Consider the following 14343-nt stretch of genomic DNA (forward strand, 5'->3'; position numbering starts at 1 on the left):
ACACATTTATTTTTTAATCCATTTTCAAATGATTTCAAATTTCTTAAATATTAAATAAAATTATATCTGTTTTATATCGGCCATCAGCCACCCTGCTTTCCAAGATATCGGCATCGGCTGTCAAAAAACCCATATCGGTCGACCACTAACTAAAACTAAAACAACGGAAAAACCCTTAAGATAACATGTAGAAAGAAAAAAATCATCTTAAGCGTGCAGAATAACATAAGTGGACTTTGAATTAATTGAATTAATTAATCAGATTATTATTTTGTTAAATTTAACCATTTTAAACCAATTTAAAGTTGTCTATTCTTTGTATTTGATTGAAAAGTGATGTGTTGACGTTTTTATTTTTAAACTGTACCATTCAAAGAAATGAACACTTATTTAGCAAGAATGCATTAGATTAATTCAAACTAACAGTACTATGACAAAAAGATTTCTATTTCAAATAAATGCTGTTCTTTTGAACTTTCGATTCGTCGAAGAATCTTGAAAAACATAGTCTCACAAAAATATTTAGCAGCAAACATCGATAATAATAAGAACCATTATTAATAACTGAAGATCATGCGACACTGAAGACTGGAGTAATGATGCTGAAAATACAGCTCTGATCACAGAAATAAATGACAGTTTAACAGATCTTCACACAGAAAACAGCTGTTTTAAATTGTAACTTCATTGCTCTTTTGCAGGGCTGATCAGTTTGATTATGTCATGTATGGAAAGGTTTATAGGATTGAAGGAGATGAAACCTCAACAGAAGCGGCCACACGACTGTGAGTTTCATTCATTCATTCATTCTGACATTTTTTCCACTATTTCGTTTTTTCCTAAAAGCTTTTATAATTAATTTTAATTATAAAAGCTTTTAGGAAAAACTATATATATATATATATATACTCTATATATTTACATACATATAAAACGCAAACACATAAATGCATATTTGTGAATTAAATTTGAATTAATTTATTATTTTGAATTAATTTATTTTAAATCCATTTTCGATTTTATAATATAGCAATGTATTATAATACATTCTAATCTAATCACTGATTTGTGCGTATGTGTGTCTGCACAGATCTGCGTATGTGTCGTATGGAGGTCTGCTAATGCGACTTCAGGGAGATGCTAATAATCTGCATGGATTTGAAGTGGACTCCAGGGTCTATCTCCTGATGAAGAAACTGGCTTTCTGATCGTGTCTCCTGTCCTGAAGGACACTCGCTTCTGAGGACTGAGAAAACATATGCATTCTTATCATCATCATCACTTTTTTCTTCTTTTTTACCTTTGAGGCTTTCCCGTTGATGAGAAACTGGTATTGCTAATAATATCTGGAAACTGTGGCCCATGATACATTACATAAAAAAAACATATATGGTTACATATATATATTCAAACCATACGACTGCTCAGTTGATGAACTGTTTTCTCATTGCATCTAGTGCATGTGCACTACATCGGCCAAACAAATCCCTGGTGAATCACATTGTTGTTTTTTGCATGTTTATTTCCTTTTAAAGCATTTATCAGTAAATGAGAAACTGTGTTTAGTAGTAACAAGCTTTTGGAGGCATACAGTATCTTAAAGGAACACTCCACTATTTTTGAAAATAGGCTCATTTTCCAGCTCCCCTAGAGTTAAACAGTTGAGTTTTACCGTTTTCTAATCCATTCAGCCGATCTCCGGGTCTGGCTGTAGCACTTTTAGCTGTAGCTTAGCATAGATCATTGAATCTGGTTAGACCGTTAGCATCTCGCTCAAAAATGACCAAAGAGTTTCGATATTTTTCCTATTTAAAACTTGACTCTTCTGTAGTTACATCGTGTACTAAGACCGACGGAAAATGAAAAGTTGTGATTTTCTAGGCCGATATGGCTGGGAACTATACTCTCATTCCGGCGTAATAATCAAGGAACTTTGCTGCCGTACCATGGGTGCAGCAGGTGCAATGATATTACGCAGTGCCTGAAAATAGTCCCCAGCACGCTCCCTGTGCAAGCAGGTGCTCACGTTGGTTACGGTGACGGAAGTTAGCCTATTTTCAGGCGCTGCGTAATAACGTCTCAGTGGCTCAAGTCTGCAGTCAGATGAGGGGCCTGAACGTAATATTTAACCCCTGACTATCTCTATACTGTCGCATAGGAGAGAATTTCACATTATGATTCAGAGTATTGGCACTTTCCTTGAATGAGAAACAAACAGTCAGGGCCTGAAGCTCATTTTTCCTCCTGTTTTGGTAAGTGGTCGGTGAAAGATGCTTATGGAAGCTGTTTCTGCCACTGAATAAAAGACAAAAAGTACAACCGTGACTTTTTATCTCACAACTCTGACTTCTTTTATCTTGCATTTGTGAGTTTACATCTCGCAATTCAGATTTTTTCAAGTCAGTCAAAACTTTTTTCCCTCGGAATTGGACTTTATAACGTGTATGTAAATTTGCAATTGCAAGAAAAAAAAGAGTTGTGAGAAAAAAGTAATAATTACCTTTTCAGTGGCGGAAACGGGCTTCCATAGATACTTGATCATCGTTAAATATCGAAATACATTTTAAATCCCATATTTGTCATTTTCCAGCAATAAATAAACAACATGTGTAACTTTCATTGTTAAACAGAAAATATATGTCTTAAAATCAAACGAACAATATAAACTATATTTAATAAATTAAACTTTTACTTCTGTATAATTGTAACTTTTATTTTAAAGTATAACATTTATATAAAATGTACATTTCATAAATATATAATATATATAAAACAACTTTTTGTTTAATTTTTATTGCTGGAAAACAACAAGTCCGGGTTTTAAGTTGTAGTTATCGATAAACTTACATTTGCCATTCATTTATTTTATATAATGTTACGGTTTTGGATTTTGGTAAAAATCACACAGTAACATATTTCGGGTGAGTGGGTTACATTACAATTTTAGGCGTTAAAAAATAGTTTACTATATTTTTAGTACAACACATTGAATATCAGTTTAGCAGTCAAAAGTATTTAATTTTATTGTTCAACAGCTCAGTAGAAGACATCTTGTGCTTTTAAAATGTATCTTTAATGCTATGGCTATGTTTATAATATTTGAAAAATATGAAATTAAGACTGTCATCGGGTCTGCTTAGTTTAAATAGTTTTCTTGATAGTTTAGTCGAACTTTTAATTCCAAGGTAAATGCGAGCGGTGTAGCGACAGCCGGAAGTGACGCCAGACTGACGTCCCCAAGGTGCGTCGTTTACTGCGGCTGCGTCAAAATCACTGCGTTCGGATAATTTTTTTTTTTTTTTTATCAAAAAGAAGAAAATATCATTAGTGTAAAGAACCAAAAAAATAAAATGCCCGCAAGGGTCACAATAATGATGTAAAACATCACCAGCAAACTTATTCTTTAGTGTTAAAACACCTGCCGAATGTTCAGATCCATGAGAAAACCATGCATCACCTCCCCACTGTGATTTCCAGAAGTTACAGTCATTTGCAGTTGAGTGAGACTCTTGAAAGAAACAGAAATCGGTATTGTATTTCTTCCCAAAAAGAAAAATAGCTTTACGCTTCACAGAATCTCTCAAACCCCTGGCATTTAGAGAGATAACAGAAATAGAAATAATGAACAAAAAAAATGACAGAACGTGCAAAAAGAGCACAACAAGTAGCGAGAATAAACCTGAGAAATGTAGCTCAGCTGAACATACTGAAAGAACATCCTACCGTCAAGGCATGACAACTGGTTGCCGAAAGAAAGTATATTAACAAAAATATGAGCCGTAAAAATACAGAAGCATCATCCGTAGATGTGATCATAGCTGATAATCGAAAACTTAGTTCGTAGAATTCCTAAAGTTCGTCGACGATAACCTGGTCCGCAAAAGGGAGTTAAGTTTGTAAAAGAAAGTCTGACTCTTATTTTTATTTATTTATTTCTCAGCAGACGTAGGCAGATGGATCTCAATGCCATTAATGAAGGCGCGTGCACCCACGTAGTAAGCAGCTTTTCCAGCTGCGCGTGCTTCTTCTATCATAGGCCACAACCTCTTTCGTCTTTCTCGGTCTAGTGGAGTGAGGTCCTCCATCAACCGCATTCCGTTGTCCTTCAGATAAACCGAAGACTTCGCTGCCTTCCACACAGCATCCTTGATAATGCGCGAGGTAAACTGTACTATGACAGCACGAGGGACAGATTTGCTGCCAATTTGATTCTGCTTTTTCCCCAATCTATGAACTGAGTCTATAGCAAATAAGAATGTGCCCTTCCCTTCAGGACATGTTTGCGCACATATGCGGATGACTTTGATGTTCTCTTTCTCTTTTTCTGGAACCCCTCTCAGCCGAAGACTGCGCCTCGAATATCTCTCCAGCTCAGCTAAACGAGTTTCGCGTCTCAATTCGCTGCTCCCCCAGTTGCAACCGAGAAGCTAGGTGGTCAACTTTCACTTTCACATCTTTGACTTCAGCAGAGACAAAGTCCAGTCTTTTTCAAGCCCTACATTTTCATAGCGTTGTTACTCACCAACTTCTCGAGAGAACAGAGCGCTCGTTAATCAGTGATGAAATGGATGATAACATCGCGACCACATCTTCCAAAGTTTCCATTTTCCCTTTCTTAGAAGCAGGTTTAGTTGGAGTGTCGGGGAGAAGAGTCGAGCAAAGAGTATCCGGAGTATATCCAGAGTCGGGATCAGTAACAGCAGAAAGTGCGTAGTCGTGCATGTCTACAGATACGTCCATCATACTTTTCGCCCGTTTTTTACGTTTTTCAGCACTTTTTGGCATATTTACGCAACAATTACATCCTTAATAAAACACACGCCGAATGCGTAAGGTAACCAGTTCAAAGCAAACAGTTTGCTTGAGTTACAGTAGTTTTTGTCAGCAGAGCTACTAAAAGTTATCTTAACATGCCGCCATCTCGGAGCCGCCCCCTCCACTGCGTTCAGATAATGCACGTTTTGTTTTGAACAGGACTGGCATGCTGTGTGCTGCTGACGGTCTGAGTTACATTACAGCGCCGCTGGTTCAGAGTCGGACCTGTCTTTAATAACCCGGCGACATTAGTGCTGAAAGTACGCGTGTGCAGTGTGCAGTATGCAGTATGCAGTATGCAGTGCGGTAGAGAGCACTGACAGCGCTGCAGTAATTGGTGGCAGTGTCCTGGTCATTACGTGCTGCGGGCCGCGATAAAATGGGTCCAAATCGCTGTGAAAAGTTATAAAGATTTATAAAGAGAGAAAAATGGACTATAGACGCAAAAGGAGACTGACGTTCTTCACTATAGGACTGATCTTCTTACTGAGCGGCATTGAGTACGGTAAGCTGAGTATGGTAACGTTACTGCTGTCCGGGGCACAACAGCTTACATTTCTACATTACACTTTGGGCTTGTATATATATATATATATATATATATAAAGCAGTATGACATCACATTACCATTGTACACATCAAAATATTACTGCGGTACCATGTCAAAAAAATAAATCATAGTGCTTTTTTGTTATATGTGTATTAGGCCTATAATTGGTATTATTATCTATTAATATTATTATTATTATATGTGTATTATTATTATCTATTAATAATCATCTATTCATATAAAATAATAATAGAATAGCCTATAAAATAATAATGTTGCTGGATGTTTCAGTAGTGCAGGAAAATTATTAATTATTAATTATTTCATTAGAAGTTGGATTTATTGGAACTAGAATTTGAATTCAATTTGCAACACACTCAAAATGTTGAATTGGCATTTTAATAGATTTGAATTTAAATCGATTTTGATTTTATTGAATTTGAATTGAATTCAAATTGATCTGAATTTAAATGGAATTGGAACTGATTTGAATGTGGATTGATCTGAATAATCGGATCAATTGATCTGAATAATGAATTTGGATTTTATTTGGAAATTAAGAGTGAATTTGCCACAAGCTCCACAAAATGTTGCATTGGAATTTGATTTGAACTCAAATTGAAATCGAAACAACCCCACACACTACAGCATGTTGAACTAGAATTTGAATGGATGTGAATTACAATTACCATGATACAAAACAATTATCATTCATTTAACATACGATTAACATATACAACAAGTTACTGGTTCTCTAAAACAGCATGATATTACTATGGTACACAATACACATCAAAATATTAATATTACTATGTCATTCATTCATTCATAGATAGATAGATAGGTATTAGTGTATTATTTTATTTGGATTCCATTTGAGTGTATAAATATATAAATAATAATGGATTATAAAATAATAATGTTGCTAGATTTTTCAGTAGCCAGGATCATTCTCAATGGATTCTCAGTTCTCAAGGAGACTGTGTCACATTCATCACAAACGTATAACGTGATGTTGCTAGTAGCAGTGATTGAATTGTTACTTGTTTCTAATAAAACTTACCCTATAAATCAGACATTTTCCGACATGCCTGTCTCAGAATCGCTCTTTGTGTTCAGAGATTCTTCAGATTTTTCAGAGCCCTAAGTCACAGAGTTTCTCTCGTAATAAACTGCCATTAGTTACTAATCTAGCTATCAAGATAATAGTTCAAATACCAGATCAGATGTGCCCGTAATGTAAGGAACATTGCTGTCACCTAATGAATGTCTGTTTTCATTTCAGCTGTGATTTTGCCCACAATATGGAGGTATCTGCAGACGTTAAATGCAGCACCGTACTTTCTTGGTCTCAGCTTATCAGCGTTCAGCTTCAGCGGGCTTCTCGCTGGTCCTTTGTTTGGCCTCTGGTCAGATCGCGCACTCTCCACCAAGAAAATCATCCTGTTCGCCAGTGTTTTTGAGATTGTTGGTAAGTTTGCACTTAAAGGAATAGTTCACCCAAAAATGAACATTTGCTGACAATGTGCTCACCCTCAGGCCATCCGAGATGTAGATGAGTTTGTTTCTTCATCAGATTTGGAGAAATGTAGCATTGCATCAGTGTCTCAGCAGTGGATGCTCTGCAGTGAATGGGTGCCGTCAGAATGAGAGTCCAAACAGCTGATAAAAACATCACAATAATCCACACCACTCCAGTCCATCAGTTAATGTCTTGTGAAGACAAAAGCTGCGTGTTTGTAAGAAACACATCCATCATTAAGATGCTTTAATCTGTTAATTCTGTCCATAAATTCATAATCCATAATAACGCTTCCTCCAGTGAAAAAGTCCATCTCCTGTTGTCTCTCACATCAAAATCCACCCACATATTTGCTTAGAGCTGTTTTGGCTTGTAAACAATTATGGATAGAGGACTCATATTTTAGCCAGACGCAGTGGTTTAAAGATAAAACGTCTTAATGATGGATGTGTTTCTTACAAACACGCAGCTTTTGTCTTCTCAAGTCATTAACTGCTGGACTGGAGTGCTGTGGATTACTTGTGGATTATTGTGATGTTTTTATCAGCTGTTTGGACTCTCATTCTGACGGCACCCATTCACTGCAGAGCATCCATTGCTGATACACTGATGCAATGCTACATTTCTACAAACCTGATGAAGAAACAAACAACATCAACATCTTGGATGGCCTGAGGATGAGCACATTTACAGCAATTTCACCATTTTTGGATGAACAGCTCCTATAATGAAGGCTACGCTTGCAGTGTTGGCGGCTTGTGGGTAACATCTCTTTCTGTCTGTTTTTAGGTAATTTCATGTATTTTATGGGATACTCCAAATGGTTATTGCTCTGCAGTCGTCTAGTTGCAGGTGAAGTTTCAGTCTAATTCTTTAAGGTTATGTCTGTTTGAATGCTTTAGTGATTTAACCAGTTTCTAATGCTCTAGGTATTGGCACTGGTGCTGGATCATCTATCTTCAGCTTCTTGACTAGAAATACAGCCTCTGAGGACCGTTCGACTGTTTTCGCTGCGGTTATGGCCTGCCGTCAAGCTGGGCTTCTGATTGGTCAGTGAAAATAAATTAGTAGACCATACAAGGAAATTAGGATTTGTGCAACAAAATATTTTAATTCCTGTTTATATTCAGCAGGTGTTCTACCGAACATATAGTTTGATTAATTATATGTAATAAATTATTTATAACAATTAAATCATTATATATTTATTAATTATAATTATAATTATATATATATATTTCTGGTTCTCGTAATGACATCAGTTTCTGTATTTAATTTAGAGGTGTTTTTCTTTTGTTTTTTTGTATATTTTTTTTTGTGTGTTGTCTTCTAGGTCCTGCATTCAATATCTTTCTCAGACTCTGTAACTTCCAGATCGGACCTTTCACAGTGAACAAATACACTTCCCCGGGGGTAAGATCCTGAAGATTTCCAGTTGACATTGTGTGAGGCATCTTGACGTTTGCAAATGTGCAATAAACAAATGTATTTATGTGTTTCAGCTCTTCATGTGCCTGCTGTGGATCCTCCTTCAGTTTATAGTCCTGTTCATGTACTGGGACTTCACTCCTCAAGACGAAAGGTGTCAGAGGAACGGAGTGGAGCGGGGGGAAGAAGAGGAGGGCGAGGAGGGCAAACCTTTGGTTGGGCCCAATGAGCTCACTGGCTCATACGGGACGGTCACCAGCGTCCAGTCCAGGACCTCTTCAGTGGCCAACGGTGATGTGACTCATGTTTCCCCTCCGCCTTCACCTCCACCTGAGGACCTCAGCTCCAGTCCCTTCAAGAACTTCAGTGCTAGCAGAGGTGAGAACCAACATTTACACAAAGGAGAACTTAATGATCCTTAAAACATCACACACTACATGTTTGAATCTCACTTAATATAAATCAAATCTGGAAACCTAGTTTGACGTATTTCAGAGTTTACTGTCTGCCTACAGAACAGGTTTTTGTATGTCAAATTTCAAACTCTCTGTGGGAATCAGCTTGGCTTAAAATCCATTTTTCATTGTTTGTACTTTCAGAGTTCCTCAGAGAGGAGGTGGTTGTGCTGTTGGCTGCTCAGTTTATCACACTGTTTAATCAGACCGCTCTGGAGGTGAACACACACACACACACACACACACACACGCATGTGTTCATGTGTTGGGATTAAATTGAGTTGGCCACTCTCGCCATCAAATGTTGAACTGGATGAATTTGAATTGAATTTTGATTGGATTTGAATTGAATTTTTCCACACACTTCACAGAATGTTGAATTGGAATTTGATTGGGATATGGATTTGATTTGGAATTGAATTTGCCATACACACCACAGAGTCCGCGTGTTCCTTCTGGTCATTTGCTTTTCTACTGGCTCGCCTGCCGCGTCGCTCCTGTTGAAAATGAACTGAGCTGGCGGTTGCCGCCTTTATGGTGCAGTACAGAAGATGGATATCATTAGTTTTTTGATTTATTATTGAAAGTAGAAAAATGAGAAAACGGCTCCTTTTTTGTTTTTTTCCAAAAAACGAAAAACGAGTATTCAGCTTAAATTTTCATTTTTCGTTCATGGGTGGAAAAATGAATAAACAGCTTGAATATTCGATTTCTACACGTGGGCGGGAATTAAACGCCCCTTTCTGCTGATTGGTCAGCCGAAGATCAAACCGTGCCTTCATCAGTTCGTCCGCAGTATCACGCAGCAGAATAATAGTCCTCCACTGCTGCAGGTGTACGGATTCTTAACGCATTTATTGCAACTACATTTAATCTTTTTTCATCAAACAAACAGGCTAATGAATAGCTCGACACAACTCATACTGGGGCAGAGTCTAGACAGGGCTTTCTTCTGTGTAGATATAAATTCTATTCTTTGCTTCAGCTGGGCATGGCAGGGTATGATATGACAGCTGTCATAGCCTACCCTGCTCACCCAGTAAGTCTGTTTGTTTGTATAATTAAGAAATTTATTAATTTGTTTCAAAATAAATATTTTAAACACTAAGACAAAAGTCACTTTGGAATAAATCACAGTAGGCCTATGTATCATGATAGAAAAAGCGACTTTATAGTCTGGAAATACTTTAGGCTATAGCTAATTATTTCTTGGACCCCCTATCACTTTAAGAACCGCTGGTCTACACAGAAGAAAGACCTGTCTAGACTCTGCACAACGAGTTGTGTCGAGCTATTCATTAGTCTGTTTGATGAGAAAAATATGAAATTGATAAAATGGGTTATTAATCCGTACAACTGCAGCAGTGGAGGACTATTATTCTGCTGCATGATACTGCAGAAGAACTGATGACGGCACGGTTTGATCTTCGGCTGACCAATCAGCAGAAAGGGGCGTTTAATTCCCGCCCACATGTAGAAATCGAATATTCAAGCTGTTTATTCATTTTTCCACCCATTTTCGTTTAATTAATTTCAAATTCAATAATTGATTTGGAAAATAAAAGGTATTCATTCATATTTATAGCTGGTGGAAATCACTTGCACTACTCTATATGGCAAATAATTATTTCTTACGTGTGATATTTAGTCTTGTTGTTCCTCTAGACTATGGTGACTCCTCTGACACAGAAGTTCTTTAACTTCGGCGAGTTGGAGAACAGCATCATGTACTGTCTGTGTGGCGTCGAGGTGATCGCTGGCTTCCTGTTCGTGCGCTGGTTGAGCAAGCGTGTGGCGGAGCGAGTGGTGCTGGCTGTCGGCCTCATCCTCTGCAATATCTCCTGTGTCTGGTGCCTGATCTTCCTGGCCAATCCGCAGGGTAAGAAGAACACACAGAACTGTGGATGTTGTGCTTATCAGCTGTAAAATCCCTCACGGCTCTCAAATGATTCTTTGGTTTAGGAGGATTTGCGTGGCAGCTGGCGGAGTTCATCATTGGTGTTTTCCTTCAGGTCCTGGGCCTTCCTTTTGTGGCAGTTGCCCAGGTGTCTCTCTTCTCCAAAATTACATCAGAGAAGACACAAGGTTAGTCCTATGAACAGAGTAGCTGCTTAGTAAGTGCCTAGAAACAAGTCAGAACACTTAAGGTACGGTCACATTTACCATTGTTCAGCGACTCAATAAGAATCCAAGCGATCTGGAATTTCTCTTGAGGGTGAAAGATTTCTACATGCAAAGTTTGCAACGGGTTCAATGGGTTGGTCACATTGATGTGCTGTTCAGTTTTAGACAATTAATATTTTTTTTCGCCCAAAAAATTTTGATAATGTATGGAAGCTTGTTTCCACCACTGAATAAAAAATAAAATGACTTTTTAAAAATCTTATAATTCTTGTTTTTAATTCCTCGCAATTCTGACTCTTTTTTTTCACAATTGCGAGTTTATATCTCGCATTTCTGACTTTTTTTTTCACAAATCTGACTTTTTTCTTGCAATTCTGATATTTTTTCACAATTATGACTTTATTTCTCACAAATCTGACTTTTTTCTTGCAATTGCGAGTTTATATCTCGCATTTCTGACTTTTTTTTCACAAATCTGACTTTTTTTCTCGCAATTCTGATATTTTTTCACAATTATGACTATATCTCGCAACTCTGACTTTTTTCACAGTTGCGAGTTTATATTTAGCATTTGACTTTTTTCTCGCAATTCTGACTTTTTCCTTGCAATTGCGAGTTTATAGCTTGCAATTCTGACTTTTTTCTTGCAATTTTGACTTTTTTTCTTGCAATTCTGACTTTTCTCACAATTGCAATTTATATCTCGCAATTCTGACTTTTTTAATCTCACAATTCTGACATTTTATTACAATTTTGCCTTTTTTTTCTGATGTTTTTCTCACAATTGCAAGTTTATATCTCACAATCCTAACTTTTTCTTGAAATTTTGACTTTTTTTTTGCATTTCTGACTTTTTTCTCGTAATTGTGAGTTTATATCTCACAATCCTAACTTTTTTCTTGGAATTTTGACTTTTTTTTCTCGCAATTCTGACTTTTCTCGAAATTGCTAGTTTATATCTTGCATTTCTGACTTTTTCTCATTGTTGCGAATTTACAGTGGGTACGGAAAGTATTCAGACCCCCTTAAATTTTTCACTCTTTGTTATATTGCAGCCATTTGCTAAAATCATCTCGTAATTCTGTCTTTTCTCAGGAAAAATCGCAGTTACTGTTTTTATATTTTTTTATTCAGTGGTGGAAACAAGCTAACATAGTAGGGCTGCACGATTAATCGAAATTAAATCGCAAAGTCGATAAATCATGATTAGGCAGAAGCTGCGATTATAATGCGTATCTTTCAGTGAAGCAGGGTTCTGTGATCAGCAGTAAATCTCCATCCAAAGGCCAGAGGGCGCTCTCGCGCTTAAACTCCAAATATGCCTCGCAGAAGAAACCCAGGAAATGCCTATCGCTGCAGCCGAATAAACAGAAGATTCAATTGCTTTCATTGATTCAACGTGACTAATAAACACACGACAAGCTACGCAAACAGCTTTTATAATCGCAAAACGATTTCTTCGATTTCATAATCGCGCGATTAAATCGTCTGCGATTATGAACGCGATTTTGCGTAGCTTGTCAGTGAACTACGGCTCTGTGTAGTAAATGCTGCTCCATCTGAAAGCACGTGCTGGAGATTTACTACTAATCACAGAACTGGCTTTACTGACAAAATGTGCCTGACAATCGCATTCGATTAATCGTGCAGCTCTATTCCGACCACACCTTTGTGCAAACAACTTTTAGGTGAAGCTTTGTCAAGCAACATACAAAGTGACAAACTTTTCTAGTTTTTCTGGTTTGCTGAAGCTCAGGCCTTGTTTGGATCAAGCCTGTGTTTGTGTTCAGGGTTCAGTCAGGGGATTCGGCGCTCTGTCGGAGGACTGGGCACCATTCTTGGGCCTCTCTGGGCGGGCGGTCTGACCTTTGACCTGTACGTGATGCTGGGGCTGATGATGGGTCTGCTCGCCCTTCTCACTGTGAGTCCAGATGCACAAGTGTGCCTGTCTAGAGCAGCTAGTGCACACATAAGAGTATGAAAACACTCTGAGGTTAATGTCTAACTCCTTATGAATGATTGACAGATCATGATGGTGGTGTCGTATGAGCGGCTGGTGGAGCCTGTAACTGTAGACAATCCCACAGGAACTGAGTCTGAAGACTGACACAGGTAATCACAGAATGAATTTCAGACTGAAGCATACTTGGTGTTTGTAGTTGAAATCTAGCATACTGCTTACTGGGCAGTATACACTATTTAACAGTATACAGCTATAATATTTAAATAGCAGTATGCTACATTTTGGTCACATGACTTAATCACATTTTTCATCAAGTATCGTTCAGTTATGAACATTTTCCTAATTTTATATAAAAATGTAACTGTTCACTGTCAAATTCTGAGTCACAGTGGAAATGTAATTGTGGGATATGATATACATTTTTTAATCAAAATTAAAATCTATTTAGTAACTTAAATATCACACATCTTCTATGATGAGTATGTTTTTATTTAATGAATTCAAATTCATTTTGATATTAAAAGAATAAAATTATTGAAAACAAACCCTGATTAAGTAGTTTGGCAACATCTTTTATTATTTCTTAAGTGTTTTTTTTTTTTTGACTAAATTGATTAATTGATCATTAATATTTTTTCATGTGGCACAAACAACAAGCAGAAACATAAATACATAATTTGTAAGAATTAAAATTTTATATTGGGAAAAAAGTTTTTACCTTATAAAAATCTATTTTAAAAGTAATGATTTAAATGCATATTTTCTATGATAAACATGTTTTGAATTAATTAATTAAACTTTATTTTGATATCGAAAGAATTACATTATTGAAGAGAATCACTGATGAATTATTTTGGCAAAATCTCATTTTTTCTTAAGGAGAAAAAAAAACTGATTCATTGCTATTTACCATTTCTCCATCTGGTACAATCAGTAAGCATAAACATAAATATATACATAAATACATAATTTGTATAAGTAAAAAAAAAGATGTTTGTTAATACACACACACACACACGACAGAAGTTAGCAGGAACACCTCACAAACGCAAACACACACACACATATACTGACACAGATACAGATGCACACACACACAGACACAGACACATATATATATATATATATATATCATATAATAAATATTTGAATTAATTTAAATTTATTTAGTATGTCATTAAGTTTTCTTAAAAATTATAATAGGTTTTGTTACAACTGTATGACACTAATATGAATACAAAGAGTGTCGACTTGCTACTTGCTAGTGTTCTACACTAAATATTTTTCATTTTTTATTGTTATTTTGACATTGACCTATGTAATACTCACTATGGAAAATTTACATACTTGTGCTATAGTATGTTTAAAGACAATTAGCATAGTCAGACACATGCAATAACCAGAGATGCTGTTGTGATAGATAGACAGACAGACAGACAGACAGACAGTCAGACAGACAGACAGACAGACAGACAGACAGACAGCC

The 14343-nt window shown here is 36.6% G+C and overlaps 2 protein-coding genes across 4 annotated transcripts in view; both read left to right on the forward strand.

The window, feature by feature from the left end:
• LOC107668490 (DNA-directed RNA polymerases I, II, and III subunit RPABC3) overlaps positions 1–1658 on the forward strand; it is a 4734-nt gene extending 3076 nt beyond the window's left edge. For all 3 annotated transcript variants that reach the window (XM_016460376.1, XM_016460375.1, XM_016460377.1), the window contains exons 5-6: positions 702–785; positions 1091–1658. In XM_016460376.1, the coding sequence (XP_016315862.1) occupies positions 702–785; positions 1091–1208 (202 nt within the window). In that variant the 3' untranslated portion in view covers positions 1209–1658. The remainder of the gene's footprint in view (positions 1–701; positions 786–1090) is intronic.
• Positions 1659–4949: 3291 nt separating this feature from the next.
• LOC107668499 (major facilitator superfamily domain-containing protein 8-like) overlaps positions 4950–14343 on the forward strand; it is a 10867-nt gene continuing 1473 nt past the window's right edge. The window contains exons 1-11 of the mRNA XM_016460386.1: positions 4950–5320; positions 6651–6836; positions 7677–7739; positions 7817–7936; positions 8221–8300; positions 8390–8693; positions 8915–8988; positions 10436–10649; positions 10733–10855; positions 12685–12815; positions 12921–13006. Coding sequence (XP_016315872.1) covers positions 5245–5320; positions 6651–6836; positions 7677–7739; positions 7817–7936; positions 8221–8300; positions 8390–8693; positions 8915–8988; positions 10436–10649; positions 10733–10855; positions 12685–12815; positions 12921–13001 — 1452 coding nt within the window. The 5' untranslated portion in view covers positions 4950–5244 and the 3' untranslated portion in view covers positions 13002–13006. The remainder of the gene's footprint in view (positions 5321–6650; positions 6837–7676; positions 7740–7816; positions 7937–8220; positions 8301–8389; positions 8694–8914; positions 8989–10435; positions 10650–10732; positions 10856–12684; positions 12816–12920; positions 13007–14343) is intronic.

This window comes from Sinocyclocheilus anshuiensis, unplaced genomic scaffold (genome assembly GCF_001515605.1).
Source record: "Sinocyclocheilus anshuiensis isolate Anshui unplaced genomic scaffold, SAMN03320099.WGS_v1.1 scaffold1955, whole genome shotgun sequence".
Taxonomy (NCBI): Eukaryota; Metazoa; Chordata; class Actinopteri; order Cypriniformes; family Cyprinidae; genus Sinocyclocheilus; species Sinocyclocheilus anshuiensis.